The 28,000-nt window shown below is 44.1% G+C and overlaps 1 protein-coding gene across 5 annotated transcripts; it reads left to right on the forward strand.

Annotated features, from left to right (window-relative positions):
- The first annotated feature begins 816 nt into the window (after positions 1-816).
- On the forward strand, positions 817-28,000 carry LOC131326205 (uncharacterized). Of its 5 annotated transcripts, none has more exons than XM_058358872.1 (9): positions 823-1,612; positions 24,415-24,562; positions 24,669-24,819; positions 24,932-25,057; positions 25,158-25,238; positions 26,067-26,259; positions 26,348-26,618; positions 27,004-27,076; positions 27,479-28,000. In XM_058358872.1, exons 1-9 carry the CDS (start codon positions 1,406-1,408, stop codon positions 27,525-27,527), a joined length of 1,299 nt encoding a protein of 432 aa, XP_058214855.1. In that variant the 5' UTR covers positions 823-1,405; the 3' UTR covers positions 27,528-28,000. The 5 variants fall into 5 exon arrangements, with proteins under 5 accessions (XP_058214852.1, XP_058214855.1, XP_058214853.1 ...); XM_058358870.1 differs by lacking the exon at positions 27,004-27,076 and having other exon boundaries at positions 823-1,353; positions 1,386-1,612; XM_058358869.1 differs by lacking the exon at positions 27,004-27,076 and having other exon boundaries at positions 817-1,612.

Raw genomic sequence — 28,000 nt, forward strand, 5'->3', positions numbered from 1 at the left:
TACAGACCGGACTGGGGAGACCAGCCGGTAGAGCCCGAGCCAAACGACCGGAAAAAAGAAAAAGAAAGGAAACCCTCACCCAAAACAACTGCACACCTTATTCCACGACGTCGGCCCCGAGCACCACAAATCTGGAATTACCGTGCGGGCCTACGGACTGTGGGACACCACCGATCGCCGGACGGAGCCGTCGCAAGGGGGCCACGCCGGACCAACGACAATGGACGCCCAGACTGAGAGGACAGGATGTCAAACGCCGAATGAGAGCGAGGCAAGGAGGGGAGAGGGAACAACAAAAAAAGGGGGAGGGGGGAGGACGGAGAGTGAGGCGGAGGCCTCCTCCCTGTGGTGGCGATGATGAGTTTTTTTAGCTTTCAGAGAGTGAGGGATTTTTAGAGAGAGAGAGGCGGTCCTTTTGCTGATAATCTTGGAGCATTTTAAACATTCACAATCCACACATCACAATGACAGATCAGTCAAAAAGGCTGCAAGATGATAGGACCCAAAAAGTGGCTGCACGTGAGGTGGAATGTTACCGAAATAGAGTCCCATATTGTTTGGAAGTGAAATGAGTGACATTTAGAACCTCTCCACTCATTAATTGATTTGAGACAGATATAAAATTTCTAGAGTGAAAAAGTTAATTACTGTTTGTCACATGCCAAACATTTCAAATTTTAAAATCATTGGGTGTTTGCTTGATTGTTAATGTGAGAGTCTCGAAATTAATCCACGTGGGCGCAAGTTGTACAAGAAACTCTACCGTTAAAAGAGGGGAAAAAAACAAGTACGGATGGATCGGCAACGTAAAACCCCATCTCTCTTTTATCGTGCGGCGTGCGCGGACGACATCTCCTAATTCATTTCTTTTTCCTCTACCTCTCCTCCTGCTCCTCCTTCTAGCATTGATTTTTTTCCTCCCGTATTGCTGTGATTCCATTACAGGGGTGATCTCGTGTTTATTTTATTCATATACTCCGTACTTAACTTGCTTATGTTCGATACAAACGAGTTAAAAGATTCTCCTAATAATTTCCTTTTTATTAGGTTTCGGTAAATTCCGCAGAAACTGGGGTTGAGCTGCTTGTGTCGACTAGAGCTGCTATTGCTACTGTTTTACTACTACTGCTGCTGCTGCTGCTACTGCTCTTCAGTAGAGTTTTACTAGGATGATCCCTTGATTATCTGTGTAATCTGGCTTCAATTTCTGTCGTTAACGTTTTCAATAGCGTCATTTTTAGTACTTTTTCATTTGGGACACTTAACGAAGCTCGAGATCGTGGTATCTGGAGATGCTGATATGTTTCTGAATGCAAATTTTGTCAGAGTGTTTAATCTAGATATGTGGCTGGGGTTGTTTTAGAGAGAGAGAGAGAGAGAGAGAGAGAGAGAGAGAGAGAGAGAGATGGAAGGGGGAAGGAAGGTATCGGCAAGCCCACGGGGACCATGGAGTGGGGTGAGGAGGAGGAGGGTGTTGGCGAATAAAAGGCCCCGAACAGACGGATTTGTCAACAGTGTGAAGAAGCTGCAGAGGAGAGAGATCTCTTCAAAGAGGGACCGCTCCTTTTCAATGACCAATGCCCAGGAAAGGTTCCGCAACATGCGCTTGACGGTTTGTTTATTTCTCCATCTCTTATGTTTTCCACCTGAAAAACCCTCTTGTAGAAGGTGTGCAATTCTGGAGCGGCAATTAGGTCAACATATCATCAAAGTAAACTACTAGGAATTTACTAAATGAATGGTCGTAGAGCTTGGTTCATCATTCGACTAAAATTATGGAAAGACCCGACTTTCACTATATGCTGTTGAGCATTGTGAACTTCTCATGAGAGTGCTCGAGACTTTGGACAAACTGAAGGGCAGGACCATCCGCTCAAAGAGACCTTCAAAGTTTGGAAGGCCATTTTTCACTCATCATCCGGTCTAAATCTGAATCTGCTGGTGACCACTTTTTAGATCCAACTTTGTAATTACCTTGGCCCAATGTCAGTTGATCTAGCAAGTCATCTAATCTTAGAAAGGGTATTATACTATTATCTTGTCGATGGCTCTGCTAGCAATGCACATCCTCCAAGTTCTATATGTTTTGCGAACAAGCAATGTTGGCCCTACACAAGGGCTAATGCTCTTGTGGATAAACCTTTGGACGGTATCACCTCAACCTGCTGCATCAATTCATCGTGCTGTAGACACCCCAATCTGGGCTTCCAGATTAGTTTACTTACGGTTTTTGATTCCCCGATGATGAAATGGATCAAGAACACCCTGGGAATGATAGCGTGTTTGAGCTTTGAGTGTTTGCAAAACCCTTGAACCTAACCTAGCCCAAGCCACTTCAAAAAAACCAAAAACCCTACTGATGCGCGCCAGGGCGCAACCATCCCGCGCCAGGGCGCACCATCGCGCGACACACTCACTCCATCGCGCGACAGTGCGCCAGGGCGCACCATCGCGCGCCTGACTCACTCCATCGCGCGACAATGCGCCAGGGCGCACCATCGCGCGACAGACTCAAACCATCGCGCGATGGTCAAAGCTGTCCCCATCACCTTTATCAGCTGGGTTGCTTAGCCACCAAGCAAACCTCAGCAGGCCTCGTGGACTGGTTGAGCTCCTCTCCTTTCACCAACCAGATTCACCTCCATTCTTCCCTATAAATACCCCCATTCTTCTTCCATTAAAAGGGTTCAAGAATTTCAAAGGTTAAAAAAATCTCAAGAGCATAGCTTGCTCTTTCTCCTCCATTATCAAACATCCAACCACTCAATCAATCCTCAAATCTCAAAGCTCAACACCTTTCAAACTCAAAACCGAAGGTATAGCTTACCTTTGTTCTGTTTTCTGTTCTGATCTCTGAAGGGGGCTGGCAGGGCCAAGGCTGGTAATCAATACCAGTTCTGGTCCTAAAGCTGGCAAGGTTTCAAAAACCGTCGTGGTACGAATCAGCGCGCGACGGACCCACTCACACGCGCGACTGTTCTAGTCTGTGCTCGCTGGTCCGCGTGGGGATTGGTTCCTACTGTTTTGTGCTTTATTATGTTATAGATCACTGTTGAGCATGATAAAAATCAGTTTATTGCTTTCCTTAGTATAAACTGTTAGTCGCAGTTCAATATGAGTTTGTGTTGTTTTGGAGAACCCAGAAATTTGTAAACCAAGCACTGGTCTGGTTGCGCCAGGGCGCGGCCATCTCGCGCCAGGGCGCACCATCGCGCGCCGGACTGGCTCCATCGCGCGATAGTGCGCCAGGGCGCACCATCGCGCGACAGAGTGACTTCATCGCGCGACAGTGCGCCTGGGCGCATCCTCGCGCGCCAATCTGAAACCATCGCGCGATAGAGTGCCTCTGACCAGTGAGTGGCCTTGCACGGGTAGCTTAGTTTTAGGCCATTATTTTGTCCCCACACTGTTTATGGGGTGTTTTATTAATTTGTAGGGCTTTTTAGCCTTTAACATTCCTTTAAACTGTATATTATGCTGCTATAAACTGCGTGGTTTGTCCTGGGTGTGCACTGGTCCTTCCAGAGCCCAGATGGTTTGAGAATAAGAGCTGTGGGTTTAGGCTCACCGGCGCGCGCGTGTCTTGGAGTTGTGCGCGCAAGAGTGAACAGCATGCGGTGACTTGTTCAGTGCATGCTGGTTTTTTTTCTGCGCACGTCACTCCAAAACAGGGGCCTCCCAGTTTGTTTAAACTCCCACACCAATTTGTTCTCATCCTATACTAACTGCTCATGCATGCTATCCATCACATCCTGCAAACTGTTACAGTTTTAATCCCCGATTAACTGTTCCCCCGCCCTAATTGGCTAAAAATTGATTAATCAAACAGAATCGCAAACAAACATTTTCGCAAATGCCTAAGTAGAGACCGATCTCCGGATTGGGCGAGAGGGGTGCCATAAAACCCTTCCCCTCTCGTAACCTGGCTCCCGAACCCAGATATGGTTATGACGGACTGGTTCCTTAGCTTTTTCAAAATCAATCAACGCGGCAAGTGCTTCGAAATACGGTTCCTTGGGTGTCGAACCTTCAAACCCGAGTGGCGACTCTGTATTTTGCGAGCGCTTGCTTCCCCGCTCGCGCTCCCTCGACCCGGGCCCCCTTGCCTCGCGTCTCGGAATCCGAAAATTCCGAAAACGGGCACGCATGCCCACAGTGGCGACTCTGCTGGGGATCGAATCAATATTGGTCTATACTTAGATTTTAATACGCTCGAGAACAATCCCACAAAAGTCTGTCAAAATAGTGAGCTTCGCGCTGCTAAAGAAAGGATTGGTGATTTAACAGGACCTCGTGTCCGGCCATCCAATCTGGGGCTTTTCCGATTGTTCTCTTGTGTAGTTTCTTCTAAGTATTGATCAATAAAGAGAGCCAAATTTGAAAAGGCATTTGCGAATTTGCGATTCTGTTCGATTAATCAAATTCTTTAGCATCTTCATTTGCATCGATGTGGGATAAGCCTCGTTGGATCGTTTTGGCAATCCGGCACGGTTTACCGGAGCTCGGGGACCCCGAATGACCAACAACCTTCGACGATGATGAGTCATTCTACCGTTTGACAGTTGCTCTGCGATTACGCGGGCAGCGGGAGGTATATCTTGGCTCTAGTCCGAGGAACCCGTTACAAACCAAAACCAGCCTTTGCATATACAAAGCATTAGAACTCTCCAAACTAGGACAGGTACCTACAGGGTAAGATTACTTGCATCTAACCCCCATATACTGTCTACGTGTTACTGCTTTCCCTATCGCATGTACTGTACATACGCTATTTTGCATAGGAGCATGCTTAAAGTTGTCTTGTCTTTCAAGTTCGTCATGCGCTGTCTAAGACGTTGTTGGACCCGATGAGGAGTCGTTCATTCTGTCGAATGTTCGTTATCAATCGCAAAGTCCTTAGTTCAATGAGACTTTGGGAAATCAAAATTTACTACATCCTTGGCTCATGCCCGATTAAGGATTCAACCAACAATAAGGAACAACGAAGTAGTGATGCCGTGTCACTAGTACTACCCAGGTTGAAGTGCGAAGTCACTATACACTGCCGTGTTCAAGGTTAAGGTGCCATGTCATCACTACCGAGTTGTTCCAAATTCAAAGTTGAACCTTTAAATGGGACTAGTCAAAGATTTAGTCTATTTTGACTTCTTTTAGGATCTGTCGATCTACTCAAGGACACATCGCCGAAAAGAATTCTGAGGATTCCGGCAACGTCTGAAACTCGTGAAGCAAACACGTCTCTGGAACTGTACATACATACATTCTGTTTTGCGTAGGAGCATGCTTAGGGCGGCTTCTAGGTTGTCTCTCTCTTTCGAGTCTGTCTTATGCTTATTAGGACGCTGTTAGACCCGATGAAGAGTCGTGCATCTCGATGGTGCACGTTGTTAATTTTTTTCAAAATCCTTAGATCAGCGAGACTTTGAGAAATCAAACCTTATTAAGTCCTTGGCTCATGCCCGATTAAGGATTCGACCGACAATAAGGAACCACAAAGTATTGATGTCGTGACATTGATATCATTCAGGTTACAAGTGCCTTGTCACTTACAACCACCCCGGCTAAAGCACAGCGTTGCTCACGCCACCCCGGTTAAGGTGTCACGCCGTCAATACCGAGTTGTTTCTAATTCAAAGTCGAATCTTCAAATGGGACTAGTCGAACACTTAGTCTGTTTTGACATCTTTTAGGATCAGTTTGATCTATTCAAAGGATACACCCTCAAAAAGAATTCTGAGGATTCTGGCAGCATCCGAACATCATGAGACAGACTTGTCTCTAGTTCTAGAGTCTAGGGTTGACACCGACAACGACGTGTACATTGCATTTTGCTGTAGGAACACCACTGAGCTTTTGTCTTACTTTGCTGTCCGAAGCTTAAGGCCATTGCATCGTCGGAGAGTACCGAAAAGAAGAGCCAAACTTGCTTGGGAACATTTGCCGGAACTGTTGCACCTTTGCTTCCAAGGTCATATCACCTGCCTCGTTCATCAATTCAGAATGGCAGTACAAATGGAGCTGGCTGAGCTCAAGAAGGCTGTAGAAGAATTGGGTCACAAGATGGACAAACAGATGATTATGGTCCAGGGACTCGTTGGCCTCATTACCTCCACAGCCCCGCAGCCAGATATGGGGCTAGTCAAAGAACCTTCTCAAGCCTACCACCCTCCGACGGTTGGAATCAACCCGTGCTCAAGAGATATGTTCAAAGACCTGGCTGAGTTTCATGAGGCCAGGACTCACTCGAAGGAGGATGTTGATTCCTTTGTCGAAGCCATTGCCAAAGGGGAGGACATACTTAGTGATGAATTCGGCCCCGAAGGCAAAAGAATGCATCCTATTGATGAGGCAATATGTTGCAACTGCGAAGCAAACAAGGGTTCCGCTTTGGATTCTCAGTTCACTCGCCGAAACCCACCAAGGACTTTCTCACGCTTCTCTACACCTTTGGCCTCAATTTATGAGAAGCTCCTCGATGCTGGTTCGATCAAGCCCCTCAATCCAACTCCTCTACCCAAAAATCCATCACCCAACTTCAAGTATAACCTCTATTGTGCCTACCATCAGATGCCTGGCCATCCTACCAATGCTTGCTTCCGGCTTCGACATGCCGTTCAAGATCTCGTTGATTGTGGTATCATCACAACCCCACCACCATCAACAGCCGATATCAATCAGGTTCAAAACGCTCAAAGCTTCCGAGCCCGAACCCAACCCCGGAGTTTCTCTGTCTTCGAGGCACCTCTATCTACAGTAATGGAGAAGCTTTTCCAATCCGGGCATCTCAAGCCTTTGACCCCAACTTCCCCACCCAAAGTCTTACCAGCCAACTGCAATGCAAACCTCTTCTGTGCCTTCCACCAAATGCCTGGCCATCCCACTGACGCATGCTATCGTCTTCGACATGAGATTCAAGATCTCATTGACAATGGCACAGTTCAAGTTCCACCAAAGCCCAACGTCATTTCCAACTCCTTGCCTCAACACAACTCTGACCCTCTGGTTGGTCAAATATCTATCACCTCCACTCAAATCAACCCGAGCTCCACCATATTCAACCCTAGCCACTATATCGTCCCAGAGAGCCAACCCAAACCAATCGTATCCATCCCGTTCGAACCGGAGATTAACATGATGGCTGTAGGTTGGGCAATTGAGGTCTTCACTGCCGACACCTGGATTGACAGTAATGAGGAACTTACAAAGGAGCAGACTGACGGGCTGAGGTCCATTGTTCATGGGAGCACCGAGTAGGTTTGGTCAAAGAAGCTAAAGAAGCCGAAGTGCTGTTGCTTGGGCCTGACACCCGCTGGATCCTACCTCTTTTTGTGGAAGTTATGGGTAGCTTTTTAAATATTGCATTTTCACACCGCGTCTAGTTTGCATTGGCGTTTTGTCTGAGTCTGACACAGAGTCTTTTGAGTTGTCTAAGTCTAGCTCTGAGTCGGAGGTTGTGCCTCTTGGCCCTCCACGTCGTAGCTTTTGTTTCAAGTTTTGAGTCTGCTTTACTTGGCAAACCCCGAGGGTTTTTATGATATGCTTTATCTTGCTTCTAAGTACTTCGCTGGCTTTTATATAAACTGTGTTGACTCTGACGACGATGGGATAGATTTCGATGGGATCATCCCCAAGGAAATGTGTTCTCTCGCTGAAAGGGAAGACGAAAGGCATGCTCAGCCTATAAATTGAAATAATAGTTTTCAAATAAACTTGAGAGATGAAGTAGACCTCCAAATGGTTCAAACTGGTTCAACACTGTCCCCAGAGGAGCATTGCGCCCGATCAGGCAGGCTCGAAGAGTTCATCAATGTTTTGGCATGGTCTCTCAAATGACATGCCTAACGTAGACCCTGAGATAAAGGAACATCAAACCCCCTGCTATCGGGTGCCAAACCATGCAAAGCAAAGCTCAAAAGGTCCAGCGCCTCATACCATGTTCAAGTTTGTAGGAACAGCGTTCCACCAAGTACAAGTTAGCAAGTTCAAAATTGGCCTGGAACGAGACATGTCAATCGAAGCACATTGGACTCTGCGCTATCAAGGCCGTTTTATCTGAGGCTGTGGCCAGAGATCATCGATCTCGACGACCTCGATGGCAATCAATTTCAAATACCTTGGTCAACATGGATCAATTCAAAAGTCTTTTCCCTGAGAGAAGCTCGTTGGGCTGAAAACTCCAAGGGTGGGCAGTTCCAAGCAAAAGTTAGAGCAGCCTGCTAGACCAAGAACCTATGAAGGAGGTCTAGGCAAAAGTAAAGGCAACGTTTGAAAGCTCGCTAGACCGAAAACCCGAATGGGCGGTTCTAGGCAAAAGTTAGAGCGTAAAAGGTGAGGTAAAATACTCGAGTGAACCTTAGCCTGAACTATGTTTTGACCTGATTCCCTAGCTTGGGATACGTAGGCAGTCTCTCTTTGAGACTCGGTCACATTCTATCAATTGGATTCATGGTTGACATTTTGGTACACATCAAAGGTCGAAGAGGATCGAAGATCAGATCAAGCTGCATTGGAGGAATCAGAAGGGGGAAAACCTTTGTCTTTCAATTTTATTACAAATTGCTTCTTCAATTTACAGGCTGAGCATAAGTCTTAAAATATTTGAAGCATCAAAAACAGAACGAAATGCTAGTGGCCTTAACCGGCTCACAATTTATTCTAAGTTCAGCGAAGTCTGGTATAAGCAACCGCAACGCGTTTGTTCGAAGTGATGCGCGTTGGTCTCAAACCTGCGCACGCTTCTTGCAACAGACAGTAGCAGCTAGCTACTACCCTCGAATGTCATTCCAGGGGCTTTTGCCAAGTCTTGTCATACCATGCAAGTCATATGGACTTAATGTGACTGCACGGGGGTGTCGGTTTCAGTCCAGGCCTATACGAGTCATTATCTGTGTTTTATGTCCGTTTTTGCGACATTTTTCCAGCTTTTCAATCAACTGTCGTTTCGAGATGCTTTTCTCGGTTTTGTTTGTACAGGTCTTTGTGCCTTTTTGCGTCTTTCGCAAGTGTCAGTTTCACCTGTCTAGGGAATGTTGTGAGTTTTTGGCTCATTAATACCCAAAAATTTCATTTTGTTCCGTGTGTCTAAGGGTTTGCATTATACCCTGGGGCTCTTTTTCCCTTTTCGTTCGAGCTAGGCGAGTCTGTTTATGTGCGCACGTCTGTGTGTCGATTCAAATCACTTGTCAATGCAAATTAGATATTAGTGGTTAGTTTTTGCATTCTCTTCAACACTTGTAAAAGAGGGTCAATAAACTGGAAAACGCAATTTTTACATTGCTACCCTAGTATCTGTAACCCACAAGCAGCGGAATCTCTTGAAGCAGTAAGGGCGCGTCAGCCCAGGGCCAAGCAAAGCACATCCATGGGGCTTATCCGCCCAAGCATCGAAGAAACGGCACGCAGGCCCAATGCTGTTACCATGTCAACTGGGCACGCCGGCCCGCTCGGGCGTCTCTCTATCTGGATGCGCATCCCAAAAGCAAAAGACAGTAAAGTACTGGAGCTCAGTGGTAGTCCTTAGGCATTGTTGTCCTCGTAGGAGCCGCCCTTAGCTTGCATCTACATTTTCAAATTGTGCATTTTCTTAGTAAGCATCTTTGCATATTGAATATCAAATGTTTAAAGCAGGAAAATTCTATGACGGAATTCGCTTCTGTGGGTTAGCGCAAGTATGGGGGAATGCCACGCGCCACTTTCCTTGTCTTATTTGCCGTGATAACCATCAAGCACACAACCTCGCTGTCCTGCTTTGTTGGCACTTAGAATGCACTTTGGGGATCAGAATTCAATCCAATCTCAACGGCATGATCATTCTGCACACTGATCTGCCCAGTTCAAATCAACGACAGCCAGTCCTGTCCAAATCTCAACGGCATGATCATTCTGCACACTGATCTGCCCAGTTCAAATCAACGACAGCCAGTCCTGTCCAAATCTCAACGGCATGATCATTCTGCACACTGATCTGCCCAGTTCAAATCAACGACAGCCGGTCCTGTCCAATGTTCAACGGCTCGATCATTTTGTATAGTGATCCGCCCGTCTCAAATCAACGACAGCCGGTCCTGTCCCTTTCTTAACGGCATGATCATTCTGCACACTGATCTTCCCGTCTTAAATCAACGACAGCCGGTTCTGTCCATTTCTCAACGGCATGATCATTCTGCACACTGATCTTCCCGTCTCAAATCAACGACAGCCGGTCCTGTCCATTTCTCAACGGCATGATCATTCTGCACACTGATCTTCCCGTCTCAAATCAACGACAGCCGGTCCTGTCCATTTCTCAACGGCTCGATCATTCTGCACACTGATCTGCCCGTCTCAAATCAACGACAGCCGGTCCTGTCCATTTCTCAACGGCTCGATCATTCTGCACATTGATCTTCCCGTCTCAAATCAACGACAGCCGGTCCTGTCCATTTTTCAACGGCTCGATCATTCTACACACTGATCCGCCCGTCTCAAATCAACGACAGCCGGTCCTGTCCATTTCTCAACGGCTCGATCATTCTGCACACTGATCTTCCCGTCTCAAATCAACGACAGCCGGTCCTGTCCATTTTTCAACGGCTCGATCATTCTGCACACTGATCCGCCCGTCTCAAATCAACGACAGCCTGTCCTGTCCATTTCTCAACGGCATGATCATTCTGCACACTGATCTTCCCGTCTCAAATCAACGACAGCCGGTCCTGTCCATTTCTCAACGGCATGATCATTCTGCACACTGATCTTCCCGTCTCAAATCAACGACAGTCGGTCCTGTCCATTTCTTAACGGCATGATCATTCTGCACACTGATCTTCCCGTCTCAAATCAACGACAGCCGGTCCTGTCCATTTCTTTACGGCATGATCATTCTGCACACTGATCTTCCCGTCTCAAATCAACGACAGCCGGTCCTGTCCGTTTCTCAACGGCATGATCATTCTGCACACTGATCTTCCCGTCTCAAATCAACGACAGCCGGTCCTGTCCCTTTCTTAACGGCATGATCATTCTGCACACTGATCTTCCCGTCTCAAATCAACGACAGCCGGTTCTGTCCATTTCTCAACGGCATGATCATTCTGCACACTGATCTTCCCGTCTCAAATCAACGACAGCCGGTCCTGTCCATTTCTCAACGGCTCGATCATTCTGCACACTGATCTGCCCGTCTCAAATCAACGACAGCCGGTCCTGTCCATTTCTCAACGGCTCGATCATTCTGCACATTGATCTTCCCGTCTCAAATCAACGACAGCCGGTCCTGTCCATTTTTCAACGGCTCGATCATTCTACACACTGATCTTCCCGTCTCAAATCAACGACAGCCGGTCCTGTCCATTTCTCAACGGCATGATCATTCTGCACACTGATCTTCCCGTCTCAAATCAACGACAGCCGGTCCTGTCCATTTTTCAACGGCTCGATCATTCTACACACTGATCCGCCCGTCTCAAATCAACGACAGCCGGTCCTGTCCATTTCTCAACGGCTCGATCATTCTGCACATTGATCTTCCCGTCTCAAATCAACGACAGCCGGTCCTGTCCATTTTTCAACGGCTCGATCATTCTACACACTGATCCGCCCGTCTCAAATCAACGACAGCCGGTCCTGTCCATTTCTCAACGGCTCGATCATTCTGCACACTGATCCGCCCGTCTCAAATCAACGACAGCCTGTCCTGTCCATTTCTCAACGGCATGATCATTCTGCACACTGATCTTCCCGTCTCAAATCAACGACAGCCGGTCCTGTCCATTTCTCAACGGCTCGATCATTTTGCACACTGATCCGCCCGTCTCAAATCAACGACAGCCGGTTCTGTCCATTTCTCAACGGCTCGATCATTCTGCACACTGATCCGCCTGTCTCAATTCAACGATGGTCAGCCATATCATCAATGACGGTCAGCCATATCAGTCATTCAACGATGGTCAGCCATATCATCAATGACGGTCAGCCATATCAGTCATTCAACGATGGTCAGCCATATCATCCATGACGATCAGCCATATCAGTCATTCAACGATGGTCAGCCATATCATCAATCATACGATGGTCAGCCATATCATCCATGACGGTCAGCCATATCAGTCATTCAACGATGGTCAGCCATATCATCAATCATACGATGGTCAGCCATATCATCCATGACGGTCAGCCATATCAGTCATTCAACGATGGTCAGCCATATCATCAATGATACGATGGTCAGCCATATCATCAATGACGGTCATCCATATCAGTCATTCAACGATGGTCAGCCATATCATCCATGACGGTCAGCCATATCAGTCATTCAACGATGGTCAGCCATATCATTCATGACGGTCAGCCATATCGTCTATCTCCACCAAATCAACGGCTTGATCATTCTGCACACTGATCAGCCTGTCTTCTGTCATGTCTTCAACGGTTCGATCATTTATACTGATGATCCTCCCATCCAGACTTCAACGGTTCGATCATTTATACTGATGATCCTCCCATCCAGATTTCAACGGTTCGATCATTTATACTGATGATCCTTCCTTCCTGTCAAATCCCCCAACGGTCTGATCATTCGGCACATTGATCTCTCCGTCCGCATTCACGACAGTTGGTCCTGTCAAATCCCCCAACGGTTTGATCATTCGGCACATTGATCTCTCCGTCCGCATTCACGACAGCCGGTCCTGTCAAATCCACAAACAACGACCAGAACATCATTCGATGGTCCGTTCATCCGCAACTGATTGTTCCCCAGGAGAGTCTGTCTTGGCCTGTCCCGAACGACAATCACCCTCAGTCTAGCCGCAAGTGCATCTTCCAGCAGGCTTATTGCTCTGTCTCGGATGGTCTTTGATAAGGAGATTGGCTCTGATTCCCTACAGATGGAATTCAACCTGCCTGACACGACCTACCCGTGTTTGTTGGAATACTTTCTGCCGAGGATAGCTTGATCCCCAGCAACGACGGTCTGTCCCGTCCACATCTGCAGCGACAGCCTGTCCTGTCCAAATTCAATCAACAAGCGGCGATGCATTCGTCCACTTCTACTTCCATCCCCAGCGACGGTCCGTCCGTCAATTCAACCAATAAGGTTCTGTAAGTATGCTTGTCTACTTTGCTAGTATGTTCTGCTCTGGATTGCCTTGAGGGGTGTCTAGAATTCTTTGACGTTACTTGTACCAAGTCGATGGTGCTTCAAGTGCCGTCAAAGAGGGGCTACTGTAGACACCCCAATCTGGGCTTCCAGATTAGTTTACTTACGGTTTTTGATTCCCCGATGATGAAATGGATCAAGAACACCCTGGGAATGATAGCGTGTTTGAGCTTTGAGTGTTTGCAAAACCCTTGAACCTAACCTAGCCTAAGCCACTTCAAAAAAACCAAAAACCCTACTGATGCGCGCCAGGGCGCAACCATCCCGCGCCAGGGCGCACCATCGCGCGACACACTCACTCCATCGCGCGACAGTGCGCCAGGGCGCACCATCGCGCGCCTGACTCACTCCATCGCGCGACAATGCGCCAGGGCGCACCATCGTGCGACAGACTCAAACCATCGCGCGATGGTCAAAGCTGTCCCCATCACCTTTATCAGCTGGGTTGCTTAGCCACCAAGCAAACCTCAGCAGGCCTCGTGGACTGGTTGAGCTCCTCTCCTTTCACCAACCAGATTCACCTCCATTCTTCCCTATAAATACCCCCATTCTTCTTCCATTAAAAGGGTTCAAGAATTTCAAAGGTTAAAAAAATCTCAAGAGCATAGCTTGCTCTTTCTCCTCCATTATCAAACATCCAACCACTCAATCAATCCTCAAATCTCAAAGCTCAACACCTTTCAAACTCAAAACCGAAGGTATAGCTTACCTTTGTTCTGTTTTCTGTTCTGATCTCTGAAGGGGGCTGGCAGGGCCAAGGCTGGTAATCAATACCAGTTCTGGTCCTAAAGCTGGCAAGGTTTCAAAAACCGTCGTGGTACGAATCAGCGCGCGACGGACCCACTCACACGCGCGACTGTTCTAGTCTGTGCTCGCTGGTCCGCGTGGGGATTGGTTCCTACTGTTTTGTGCTTTATTATGTTATAGATCACTGTTGAGCATGATAAAAATCAGTTTACTGCTTTCCTTAGTATAAACTATTAGTCGCAGTTCAATATGAGTTTGTGCTGTTTTGGAGAACCCAGAAATTTGTAAACCAAGCACTGGTCTGGTTGCGCCAGGGCGCGGCCATCTCGCGCCAGGGCGCACCATCGCGCGCCGGACTGGCTCCATCGCGCGATAGTGCGCCAGGGCGCACCATCGCGCGACAGAGTGACTTCATCGCGCGACAGTGCGCCTGGGCGCATCCTCGCGCGCCAATCTGAAACCATCGCGCGATAGAGTGCCTCTGACCAGTGAGTGGCCTTGCACGGGTAGCTTAGTTTTAGGCCATTATTTTGTCCCCACACTGTTTATGGGGTGTTTTATTAATTTGTAGGGCTTTTTAGCCTTTAACATTCCTTTAAACTGTATATTATGCTGCTATAAACTGCGTGGTTTGTCCTGGGTGTGCACTGGTCCTTCCAGAGCCCAGATGGTTTGAGAATAAGAGCTGTGGGTTTAGGCTCACCGGCGCGCGCGTGTCTTGGAGTTGTGCGCGCAAGAGTGAACAGCATGCGGTGACTTGTTCAGTGCATGCTGGTTTTTTTTCTGCGCACGTCACTCCAAAACAGGGGCCTCCCAGTTTGTTTAAACTCCCACACCAATTTGTTCTCATCCTATACTAACTGCTCATGCATGCTATCCATCACATCCTGCAAACTGTTACAGTTTTAATCCCCGATTAACTGTTCCCCCGCCCTAATTGGCTAAAAATTGATTAATCAAACAGAATCGCAAACAAACATTTTCGCAAATGCCTAAGTAGAGACCGATCTCCGGATTGGGCGAGAGGGGTGCCATAAAACCCTTCCCCTCTCGTAACCTGGCTCCCGAACCCAGATATGGTTATGACGGACTGGTTCCTTAGCTTTTTCAAAATCAATCAACGCGGCAAGTGCTTCGAAATACGGTTCCTTGGGTGTCGAACCTTCAAACCCGAGTAGCGACTCTGTATTTTGCGAGCGCTTGCTTCCCCGCTCGCGCTCCCTCGACCCGGGCCCCCTTGCCTCGCGTCTCGGAATCCGAAAATTTCGAAAACGGGCACGCATGCCCACACGTGCTTCTTTGTGCTCATACGATAATTAGGTGTATTGGGCAAGCTAGAGCTTAGCACTAGATCAATTTGGTGTTGGATGTCTCAGAGTGGCAGCAACCCTTCTGATAGGTCCTCAGGAAACACTTCAGCAAACTCCTCCAAGAATGACTCTACAAAACACCTTCATCTTAGCAATCCCTTCCTCAAACTATGCCCTCGTGAAGAGGCTAGTACCCTTTCCCGCTTTGAAATGTCCTATCATTTTCAAAGGTGACAACAATTTTGGTGGTGTTATACACCCAGCTGCGTGTATTATGAAACCGTACTTGTCAATCCTACTGCCATGGCCTTCCCGAGAATCCCAACAAAAGATGGCAGGCATTCATGATGACCACATCACACCAACTATGGTCCTTATATTTCGTTCTACTGAAAAAAAATCTGAACAACATTTGCTTACTTTTATCTGGTTTCCCTTTTTGAACTGCCCTAATTTGTACAGATTAGGATGCAACTCTGTTGTCAATCCTTATTTTTGGAACACATCATCCGAAACCACATCATTGCAGATACCAGAATCAATTACAAACTGGCACACCTTTCCACCTCATCAATGGAATGATTGTACAACAGGAATCTTCGTCACCTTCTTGAGGGGCTAAGCATACCTGCGGAAGGGCTAATTTAGGACCCTAATCACTAACAACCTCTTCTTCTAAAGCAACGTAGTCGACGAATTGCTCAAAATCCCAGTTGGATGATCATGCATTGACTCATTAGTGTCTAAGAACAATGCTTTCGCCGGATGGTCTCCCTTTCTACTTAGCGATGATCCAGCTTGCCACACTTGAAACATTGGAATCCAGGGCCTGCGACTTTGTTAGCCTGTAGTCCTACCGGTTGGTTGCAGGTTGAGTGCCCACTCACAATTTGGTGGAACGAGTGGTTACGATTGGGGAAATTCCAGTTGTTCCATGTACCACGCCTCCTGAACTATCTCTAATTTTCGTGCCCTTACCACAACATCTGAAATTGTGTTCATGTCATAACTTCGTAAGAGTATATTGGAACTGCTCCCACAAACCCCCCACATATTGCAAGACCAACTGCTCGTGCGTCTCTGCCAAATCATTCCTAACCACAAGTTGATTAAACTGTAATGCTTACTCTTCAACCGAACGAGTACCCTGTTGTAGGTTCTGTAACCTTTGTTACAACTTATGAGTGTAGTTATGGGGAACAGACATAGTTCGCATATGTTTCTTTAGCTTTTCTCACGAACTGATTGTCTCCTTGCCCTGCTTAGATATGGTTAACTTGTTCTGCTGCCACCACGCAGCAACCTGTCTCGAAACCTAGTTGCCAGAAGAGGAAGCTGTTTGGCCCTAAGAACCTCCTTGAGTTCCAAAGTCTCCTCAATGTTGGCAACCTTACCAACGAACTCCTCTGGTGTGAGACCCCCATGAAACTCTGGGATCTCGATTTTTATGTTAGAGTTCCAATTGCGAGAATTACAATTATCAACAATGTCTTCTCGCACCCCTGCTGTGGGCAGGAGCCCGACAAAAGGATTGGCAGTGAAATCATCTTCCTCAACCTCTTCCTCAGGATATTGTTTAGGGTTCTGCTGGTTAGGCTGTGTAGCAACTATAGAGCAACCAGCTGCCCAGACAAAGCAACCGTTTACTCTTGCATTGCCATCTGACTTGCCTCAATCTGCTGAAACTTATCCTATACCTGTGCCACGTCATCCTGGGCATGCATATTTTGACGGCAGCATGTCTGGCTCCTTTGCTTGCAGCTCCACCTCCTCGAACCATCTTCATGATTGGAACTCGAGCTCTGATACCAACTGATGCGGGGAAGGTTATTGAAAAAGAAGAGTGAACACGAGATCATACTCACAAACACACGATATAGATAAAAGCTCTCTGTTTTTCTTATTATCAATACTCAATTGAGTTGTCCTTAGGCTTATAATGCTTATTTATAACCTAGGAGACTCAAACACAGTAGGAAATAAAATAATGAAAGGCAATACTTGCAATCAAACCTAACTAAGGAAATTACCAAAGCAGCAGAATCTCGCAAGTTACCAAATGTTGAAGATACGTCCTGGTCCTAATTGTAAAGGACTCAACAAATATGCCAAAACCATCATCATTGAAAACAAAATTTCCTAGTAAGGTATATATTCAAAGCAAGTATTTCCTACTACAAGAAAAATTAAATATAATCTTTCCTAACATGGGATTGGGGAATATGTGAAGATACGTAGGAGTTTTAGAACATTTCGTTTGTAGAGCATTCTGCCAATTTGGGCTGGTTGGGCTTGATCGTTTCTTTCTTCACCTACGTCGCCACGACAGTCGTAACGCTCCATGCAACCCCATTTGCATCAGTTATCCTCGCCCCTTTTGAAATAATGGCTCTTCCATCCTGCAAGTCGCTTCTGAAATCTTGCAACCACTAAATCCCAAACCCTCTTAGACTTGGAGGGAGCAACTTATAGAAGGTCCAAATAAGATGAAGGGAAAGAACCAACCTTGCAACCTAAAACCTCCGCCAAAGAATCTACACGGTTGGCCTCTCCCACTAGAATAATCACGGACTTTTTCCACATTAACCTTTAGACCAGAAATTGCCTCAAAACACATTGAAATCCCTCTAAGATAACCCAACTGGGTTGCTCTCGACTACAAAAAAACAATGGTGTCATTTGCATGTAATGAATGTGAAACAACCTTAGCCAATTAGTACTGCCTACCCTAAAACTATTGAGAAATCCCCATTGCACAACCCTCTATATCATCCTACTCAGGACTTCCATTATCAAAATGAACAATAGAGGAGATAAAGGATTCCCTTGCCTGAGCCACTTGGTGATTGAAAGAAACCAGCCGAGGAATCGTTCACAAAGAATGAAAATTTTGATTGTAGAGATGCAAAATCTGATCCAACTCAACTACTGCGCCTATATATATATATATATATATATATATATATATATATATATTGCAATGAACTTGATCATAAGCTTTTTTCAATATCCAATTTGCACACAAGTCCTAGCTCCCCACTCCACGACCTAGAGTCCAAACATTCGTTAGCCACTGCTGCATCCAAGATGTGTGTTTCTGCAACATAGGTACTTTGAGATTCTAAAATAACTTTGCCCAACACTAACTTTAGCCTAATTGCCAGAACCTTCATGAGAAGCTTATACGTTGCTTCAAGAAGAGTGATTGACCTAAAATCTCGAATGTCATATGCGCATCCTTTCTTCGGGATCAAAGCAACAAAGGATGCCTCCAAGCTCTTCCCATACTCAACATAAACCGCAAAATGATGTAACATACCCATCACCTCCACCCGGACATGCTCCCAGCACCGTTGAATGATGACAAGAATTTTCCCATTTGGACCTGGAGCTATATTGGCATTCATAGATTTGAGAGTTAACACTACTTCCTCCACAAAAAATCTCTCCAACCAAGACACATCCTCAACAGAGCTAGCATTGAACTCTAACCCATCCACCTTATGCTTCCAATCGAATCACCATCCTCCCAAAATAAACCCGCATAGAAATCAAGACACTCCTTGCCGAATATCCTCCTCTATGTCCTAAATTGGATCCCCCACCTTTGCACATGAAATTGGACCTCCAATGAGCATTTGCCATCCTATGGAAAAATCCCTTATTCGTGTCACCATCCCTCAGCCAAAGATTTGTCGATTTCGGCTTTATAAGATTTGTATCCTTCTAATTCTTAACCACAGAATCACATGTCTGTTTAGGTCTTTCCCTTTTCATAGCATTTGAACCGATGGCATTTATGTCATTCTTCCCTATCATTGTATCTTTCATTAGTCTAGCTAATTCATCTCTTACTAGGGAAAGTAGGTACGGAGTAAAGGACTCATAGGCTGATAATTGGTGTGATCATTTAGTGATTGGAAATTCATTTGTTTATCCTATCGTGATCCATTTGTAGTAATAGCGCAATATCCTTACCCATCATTGCATTAAATACTTATTCATCATTTTTTACTCTAATATCAACCATATTATATCACCAAGCAGATATCATAACCTCGTAGTGTATAAAAATAATATCAAATTCCAAGCCATTAGTTTGAAGATAATATTGGTTAAAAATAATATCTTGGTTAAAAATAATATTGCAAAGTTTGAAGAAATTAGTTGGAGACAGAAGTCTAGAAACTTGTGGTTAAAAGTGGGAGACGGAAACACTCGCTTTTTTCATAGGATGGCCAGTTGTAACAGGAGAAAGAATTTAATTGAGAAAATCAAAATTGGCGAGAGAATCCTAGATAAGGAGGAGGAGATCAAAATAGGTATTGCTGACTTCTTTGCCGGTTTGTTTACGAAAGAGGGGGTTTACCGGCCTGGGGTTGATGGCTTGGAGTTTGATACTGTCTCTGGGGAGGAGGCGTCTTGGTTGGAGAGGCCTTTTGACGAAACAGAAGTATTACACGCTCTAAAGTTCTTGAATGGTGATAAAGCGCCTGGTCCAGATGGTATGTCTTTGGCCTTTTCCCAACATTGTTGGGGAGTGGTAAGGGGGAAGTAATAGGAATATTCTAGCATTTTTGGAGGTTTGGGGAGTTTGAATGTTTCTTTTGTGGCCTTGATTCCAAAAAAGGGAGGAGCACAAGACATCCGGGATTTCAGACCCATCAGTTTACTTGGGGGTGCTTATAAGTTGTTGGCCTAAGTTTTGGCTATTCGTTTGAAGAAGATGGTTGGAAAGGTGGTTTCGGAGACTTAAAATGCCTTTGTCGAAGGTAGACAAATTCTTGATGCGGTGTTGGTTGCAAATGAGTGTGTGGACTCACGATTGAAGAGTGGTATTTCGGGTATCATATGCACGCTGGACATAGAGAAGGCTTATGATCATGTCAATTGGAACTTTCTTCTCTACATTATGCATTGGATGGGTTTTGGGGAGCAGTGGAGGAGGTGGATTAGTTTTTGCATCTCCTCTATCAGAATGTCAGTTTTGGTGAATGGGACTCCGGTCGGTTTTTTTTCAGACTTTTAGAGGTTTGCGTCAAGGCGAACCTCTCTCCTCTCTCCTTTTTATCTTAGTTATGGAGGTGCTCAGCAAGATAATTCAAAAAGCGGTTGAAGGGGGCTTTTTATATGGCGTCGAAGTGGGAAGGGGGGGATGGTTTGAGTTTATTGGTTTCGCACATTCTTTATGCCAATGATACTCTTTTGTTTTGCAATATGGAGCTAACGGAGGTGGGATACCTTAGATGTGTTCTTTTGTGCTTCGAGGCTGTTTTTGGACTTAAAGTGAATGTGGGAAAATCTGAAATGATCCCTATTGGGGCAGTCGACGATATTGGTGCTCTTGTTCAGATTTTGGGTTGTAGGGTGGCGTCGTTCCCGACAGATTATTTGGGATTGCCACTCGGTTCAGCCTTCAAATCAAAGTCAGCATGGGATAAAGTTGTGGAAAGATTTGAGAAGAGGTTGGCGGGTTGGAAGCATCAAGATATCACTAAAGGAGGTAGACTCACTTTAATTAAAAGAACGCTCTCTAATTTGCCCACTTATTTCATGTCCTTGTTTGTTATCCCGGTTTCGGTTGCAAAAAGGTTAGAGAAGATTCAAAGAGATTTTCTTTGGAAAGGTGTGGGGGAAGAATTCAAGTATCATATAGTTGATTGGGATATGGTTTGTGCTCCTATTAGAGAAGGGGGTTTGGGTGTGAGGCGTCTAAAGTTGTTCAATCAAGCTTTGTTGGGCAAATGGCTTTGGAGATTTGCGTGTGAAAGGGAGAGGTGGTGGAGAGCGGTTGTAGTAGCTAAGTATGGTAGTGGGTGGGGAGATTGGTAGAGGCCCTCAATGTGAGATTGCCTTACGGGGTTGCACTTTGGAGGGGTTGGGATGCTTTTGAAAAGAATATTCATATGGTGGTTGGCGATGGGAGTATGGTGAAATTTTGGAGCATTTGTGGTGTGGGGATGTCAGTTTGCGAGAGGCTTTTCCGAGTATATATCTTTTGGCTTGTGATAGTGATGCACGTGTCTTTGATTATCTCCATTTTCAGCATGGGGCCCCAGTTTGGGATATTCGTTTGCGTAGGGATGTGTGTGATTGGGAGGAGAATGCTTTGATTACTTTGCTTTCAAGAGTGTATGGTATTCATAGAATAGGTGAAGGGGAAGACGAGATGCGTCGGAGGTTGTCTAAATCTGGATCTTTCCAGATGAAATCTTACTATCAAGCTCTTTGTAGGAGGGTTACTTCTTCCTTTCCGTGGCAAGCAATTTGGAAGACGGCGGCTCCGTTAAAGGTGAGTTTTTTGTATGGTGCACGGCTAAAGGCAAGATCCTTACTTTGGATAATTTGATCCGAAGGCAGCAAATCATTGTGAACTGGAAGCAATTTGGAAGACGGCGGCAGCACCGTTAAAGGTGAGTTTTTTTATATGGTGCGCATCTAAAGGCAAGATCCTAACTTTGGATAATTTGATCCAAAGGCGGCAAATCATTGTGAACTGGTGTTGTATGTGTAAAAGGGATGCGAAGAGAGTCGATCACCTTCTTATTCATTGCCCGGTGGCGCGTGAGTTATGGACTTTGGTGCTTACTTGGTTTGGTATGCAGTGGACCATGCCGAGGAATGTGATGAAACTATTAATTGCTTGGAGAGGTGCTAGAGTGGGAAAGAGAAGAAAATGAGTTTGGACAATGATTCCTCTTTGCTTGATGTGGTTTATATGGCGAGAAAGGAATTTCAGGTGTTTTGAAGGGCTAGAAAAGCCCATGTTTAGATTAAAAAGTTTTTTGGTGAATAGTTTTGTATAGTTGGGACAAGAGAGATTATAATCCTATCTCTTGACCAATTTTTAGACTGGTTTGAGCTTTTCTACTCTTTGGGGAGTGTATAGGGCCTTTTTGTCTTGCGGCCTATTTTTGTATTTGGGTGGCAATCCCTTTTTATATATAATTATTTACTTATAAAAAAAAAAAAAATAATATCAAGTTATTTTTCCTTCTCTTTTTACTTTGTTTCATTAGTGTATGCAATAATGAATGTCGCTTTCATAGTTGATCTACTAACCATGAAATCTCCCTATTTATCTCTTATTTCGACATTATTATTGCTACTCGCTGTAAGAGATTCCCATTCTCTGTGTCCCATTATTTCATCTCATGACTAGTTAATTTAAGGCTTTGTAGTAGTTGCAGTTTTTGGTCTCAGGTCTCTGTGTAAAGCAATTAAAATACTCTACTCGTAGATGTTTCCCGGTGATTATGACATTATAAATAATGTAGTCAACCAAAACAACACTTTCTAACCTAGGCTTTGCCAATAGGGACACCATCTAGGCCTAACTGCAAGGAAGGTTTAATTATTCCTAACGTCATGAAATAGATTTGATCTTCTCACTTTCTCACTTGCAATGCTTTAGCTGCACGGATATCCTCTTCCCCGTAACTTAGGGCTGGCTTCAGGCCGGCAGCTTTATCTGATCAAAGGCTGGGGCGAAGCGTAGTGGTACTATCCACAGGTACAAAGAACCCCGGAGGTGACAACAAGGCTTGGGGGATTGACGTGAGGTGGCAGGGATGCAGGTGCCCTACGAGGGCCGGTCACTGAGGTTCTTGGCCATGCCCCTGCAAATATGAAATATTCTCTAGAATGATCAAACTTCCCTATTATTTTCCTCCTAAGCTTTCATAATGTTTTTGCCTATCAGTTTCTCAGTATAAATTTTCCGGCTTTCCAAACACCCCTTCTTAATTAAGCATTTCCAAGCCTCAATAGGGATACCTTGTGTTCATAAAGACTTCCCTGATTTCGTTGTCTTCTTTGTAGTTCTTAGATAAGACAGAACGTGTATTCTATATTTTCATCAAGACTACAATATTCCCTTCCGTCTAAGTCTTCTAAAACTTTCAGTCAACCATTTCTCAAATAAATATTTGCCACAAGTTTCTGATAATCATTCAGAACATTAAGCAGTGAAATTAGAATTTTCTATGAGCACTTACTACCATGCCATGAAGGTTCAAATGGATGTTTGGCTTCTTCTTACTCCTTACATGATATCATGCTTGATACGGAAGGAAAAGGAACCAATTTTTTCTACGTATTGGCTTACCGACAAAGAGGGATTAGCCATGTATATTCAAGCGGGAGAGAGAAGGGACTAGGGCTTCTATTCAACCTCCCCTCATAATATGATTATGATCGAACCTAGGGCTAATATTCAACATAGAAATAGGACCTTGCAAACTACGTATAATCACTGAGATGATTCATAGGACTCGTTCACCGTAAAGGCATCTCAACATAGCATGGACCGTCGCATTGATACAACCCTTCCTGAAGTAAGCATCGTCCAGAGGCACAATCTGTCTAATGTCGTATAACCCATCTCAGAGGCTATCCCGGAGCAATGAATACCATTGTATGATGGTGCTTCATATCATGAGAATACAAACACGACTCGAAAGATAGATCGAAAGAATAAAAGCTTTCATAAAAACTATGAATCATCCAAGTCATACAGTCAATTGTTGAATAAAACCCCTGAATTTCTATACAATCATATTACTTGGGAGGCATCCTCATTGCCAGAGAGATTAGCCACGCGTGAGGGAGATGATCTTCACAAGGTTGATGGTGGTGGCCATTGATCACTGATCGATCTTCTTTGTTTTTCTTTCTTCTCTAGCCTCGCTCTAGCTCTCCCAATGTTTCAAAATCTCTAAATGGTCCGTCTCATTTATGCTTGGATAGTGCCTGATCACTTGCGTATACATACGTCTTTGCATGAGCACCGACACACTTAAGATTTGAATTTCACCTCGAGTCCTGGACGCATATCGTTGGTGCCTTAGCATGAGTCGAATGTTTTGTTGAAATGATTATGCCTTTATACCTACAATGAAAAAAAGCAACCATAAAAATGAATAAAAAAGTTGGCTTATCCGGGCATTCACTAAGTAACCAGACCTCCAGTCTAATTCAAGCTGGAGTGTTAGCATCAAAAGGTGGATAAACCTTGTGAAGGTATGACGCTTGGGCCACTTGCCTAGTAATCGGACCTCCGGCCTAATTCAAGCAGGAGTGTGAAACTATCTATAAATCACGGGATCCTAATTTAGTGTAATTTCAATAGAAGGTAAGTCTGAAACAAAGATGCTTGTTATGAAAGCTTGGTTTGCTTCCTTGTACTTATTTTTATTATTTTGGTGTAATATATATCAGGAGGAATATGATACTCATGATCCTAAGGGCCATTGCTCGCTGGTACTGCCTTTCTTGATGAAGAGGACAAAAGTTATTGAGTTAGTTGCTGCACATGATATTGTCTTTGCCCTTGCACATTCTGGTGTTTGTGCAGCTTTTAGTAGAGGTGGTAGCTCGCCATTTCTTGACGGGATTTTCTGCAATGTTTGAAGTTCATCTTATGAGACTGGGACTGATTTTTAACTTGAGCTTTGCTGACATTCTGAATGCAGAGTCAAACAAGAGGATATGTTTTTTGAATGTTAGCCCTGACGAAGTCATTCGAAGCTTGTTTTACAATAAGAATAATGATTCACTCATCACAGTTTCAGTTTATGCCTCAGATAATTTCAGCTCTTTGAAATGTAGATCCACGAGGATTGAGTGCGTTGAACTTTTCTCTCTTGCTGTTGCTGATCTCCTTTCCAGTAGATTATTTTTCTACATATTATCTTGTTGCTTCCTTACTGTTAGTATTTTCCGTTTAATTCCTTAGGTATATACAAAGGGGGAAACCGGATGCCGGGTTTCCTCTTTTTGTTTCCGAATATTTGAAATGGCCTGGTTTTGTTGAATTTGATGATGTTAATGGGAAGGTTCTTACTTACTCAGCACAAGAGAGGTATCTATTCTGCCTTTGTAATGTTTCAGTTAATGCTTATTTATTGCATAGTCGATTGTGTATTCTAACATCATCTGCTGACTGTTGCTGTTTCTTTCAGCATATACAAGGTGTTTGACTTAAAAAACTATACGTTGCTGTACTCTATATCGGATAAACATGTACAAGAAATCAAAATCAGGTACTCTCGCGCACACGCATGAACATGTGCACACTTACCTTTTATTGTATTCGAAATATTGTGGTGCACTACTTGGAGAATGCCAAAGCAGCCCTTCAAAATGAATTGTTTATGCTACGCAAGTTTAACATGTTGTCGTTAGTCTAGATTTGTTCTTGTACATGCCGTGCGTGTTACTTAGAGCATCTCCAATGCACCCTCCATTCCTCTATTTCTTCATTTGAGAGGATCATTTTTGGAGGAAATACCATTCCAACCCATCCTCTATTTTCTCCTCCATTTGAGAGGATCAAGTTTGGTACTCCAAATATGGAGGATGGAGAAAAAAATGGAGGATCTCCTCCATTTCACTATTCACCCTCACCAAATCCCATTTTGTTCATCAAATTAGTTTTGATACACTAATCCTCTATAAAATTGGTACCAATCAAAAGATATGTACAATATCTTCAAAATAAGACCCATATTGAGTATTTTTTTTAATGAAGTTAGAAAAATGAAAATTTGAGTTTTGGAGGGAAAGTGGGGAAGTTTGAGATTTGGGATGAGTTTTTAAAAAAATAGAAGTAGAAATAGAGTATTGGGTTGGAGTTAGATTTCCATCAAAATCACTTTTGCAATAAAATATATTATTTTGATACTCTCAAATGAAGAAATGAAGGCAAAAATGGAGTATTGGATTGAAGATGCTCTTACTCAACTGACCCAAACTTATCATTTTCTCATTTGAAAGTAAACATAGACAAAAGGGAAAGAAAAAATAACCGAAGAATCTTCAAGATGACCATCCATTTTTATCTGACCTGTCAATATTTCCTTTTGTAACAGTCCTGGCATTATGTTGTTGATTTTCAATAGAGCTCAAAGCCATGTTCCTTTGATGATACTATCAATAGAAGATGGCACAGTTCTCAAAGACTTCAATCACTTACTTCATCGTAATAAGAAGGTGGACTTCATAGAACAATTCAATGAAAAGCTTCTTGTTAAGCAAGAGAATGAGAATCTCCAGATTCTTGATGTATGGTCAGATTTACTATTTTTACATCTTGTTTACAGCATTAACTCTCTCTATGTGCGTGATTGTGACTGCCTATTCTTTTTCATAGGTGCGCAATGCTGAACTTAAAGAAGTAAGCAGAACAGAGTTCATGACTCCATCTGCATTTATCTGTCTCTATGAGAACCAGTTGTTCCTGACATTCAGAAATCGAACTGTTGCTGTTTGGAACTTCCGTGGGGAGCTTGTTACTTCATTTGAGGATCACCTGTTGTGGCATCCAGATTGCAATACTAACAACATCTACATAACAAGTGACCAGGATCTTATTATTTCTTACTGCAAGGCTGATTCTGATGATCATTGGAAGGAAGGAAATGGTAAATTCTGTAATCTGTTAATTAAAAAATGCAGCCAGAAACCATGACAGAGCTGGTGAGGGTCCAGATACCATATGAAAAGTGAAAACCTTCTCCCTGTATTTTTGATTGCATTTTGCCATTTTATGTTGATGCCTGTTTGTTAGGCACATCTTCTGGAGTATCTAAAAAAAGAATAATCTTATACTACTTCCATCCCAAAAAGATTGTCCGGGCCGCAAAACGAGAACTTAAAAATAACGCATCTTTGTTGAAAAAAATTCTAACTTTCTGCCGCTAGTTATTAAATAACAAGGAGTTCTTTTAATTTGTCAAAAGAGTTCGAATTGTGTGATAAAAATACAATTTTTTAAGCTCTCGTTTTGCGATCGGACAATCTTTTCAGGATGGAGTATCTCAGATTCTCATATACACGGCAAAATGTTGAAGTGCCTAACGTGTATTCCTTTTTACAAAAGGTATGTATTTTAGCTTTGCCATGTGAAAAACCTTTGGTAGGTTTGCTTGAGATATGTTGCTTACATTTAAAAGGTGTAGAATGAGAGTGCCTGCACTAGTTTGTCTTTTATATAATGGATGCTTGAATGCCGGCCACTTATCCACCAGTCGAACAAGGCCTGTAGCAATTTGGTGCCCTAACATGGCCATTCACGAGCTGAAAAGCGAAATTGTGTACACTGACTTGTAGACAATGCTGGGGATGTTTTCTGATTTTAACACAGAACCCCAGTGGTGTATATTGCTGTTGTTGGGACTTGGCCATGTTAGGAATATCAGGAGTGGCTATAATCTGCATTAGATACACTTTATCAAGAGCAGTTGCATTTTCTCTCTTTCTCACTGTTTTTAATATGATGCAGCTGGTTCCATAAATATCAGCAATATCTTGACCGGGAAGTGCTTGGCTAAAATAAATTCGAGCAATTGCAATATTGAAGTTGATGGGTGCTATCGTAGTGATAGCACCTCAAGGAACCAATATCGCTCTTACTTGATGAGAAACAGAGTCGCAGAGGCATTGGAAGACATAACTGCCCTTTTCTATGATGAAGAACGAAATGAGATTTACACTGGCAATAGGCATGGTCTGGTTCATGTATGGTCTAGCTGAAGTTTGTGCTACTTTTGTGCAAGACACCGCTATGCAACTGCTGCTAGAATCCAGATAGTGATGATTCAACTTTGACATATTGTACTATTAGACAACTTGTTAGTGTTCTCCCCAATTTCCCTTATAGATGTATATTTGGGATTACTCAAGCTGCATGGTTGAGACTTGAGGTGCAGTGACGATGGTAAATGTATCTAACCCCTGGACATCCTGCAGGATTTGAATACTTTCTCATTATGTACAACCCCTCTGGTATTTTTTGGTTGATTTC

This window comes from Rhododendron vialii, chromosome 5a (genome assembly GCF_030253575.1).
Source record: "Rhododendron vialii isolate Sample 1 chromosome 5a, ASM3025357v1".
Classification (NCBI taxonomy): Eukaryota; Viridiplantae; Streptophyta; class Magnoliopsida; order Ericales; family Ericaceae; genus Rhododendron; species Rhododendron vialii.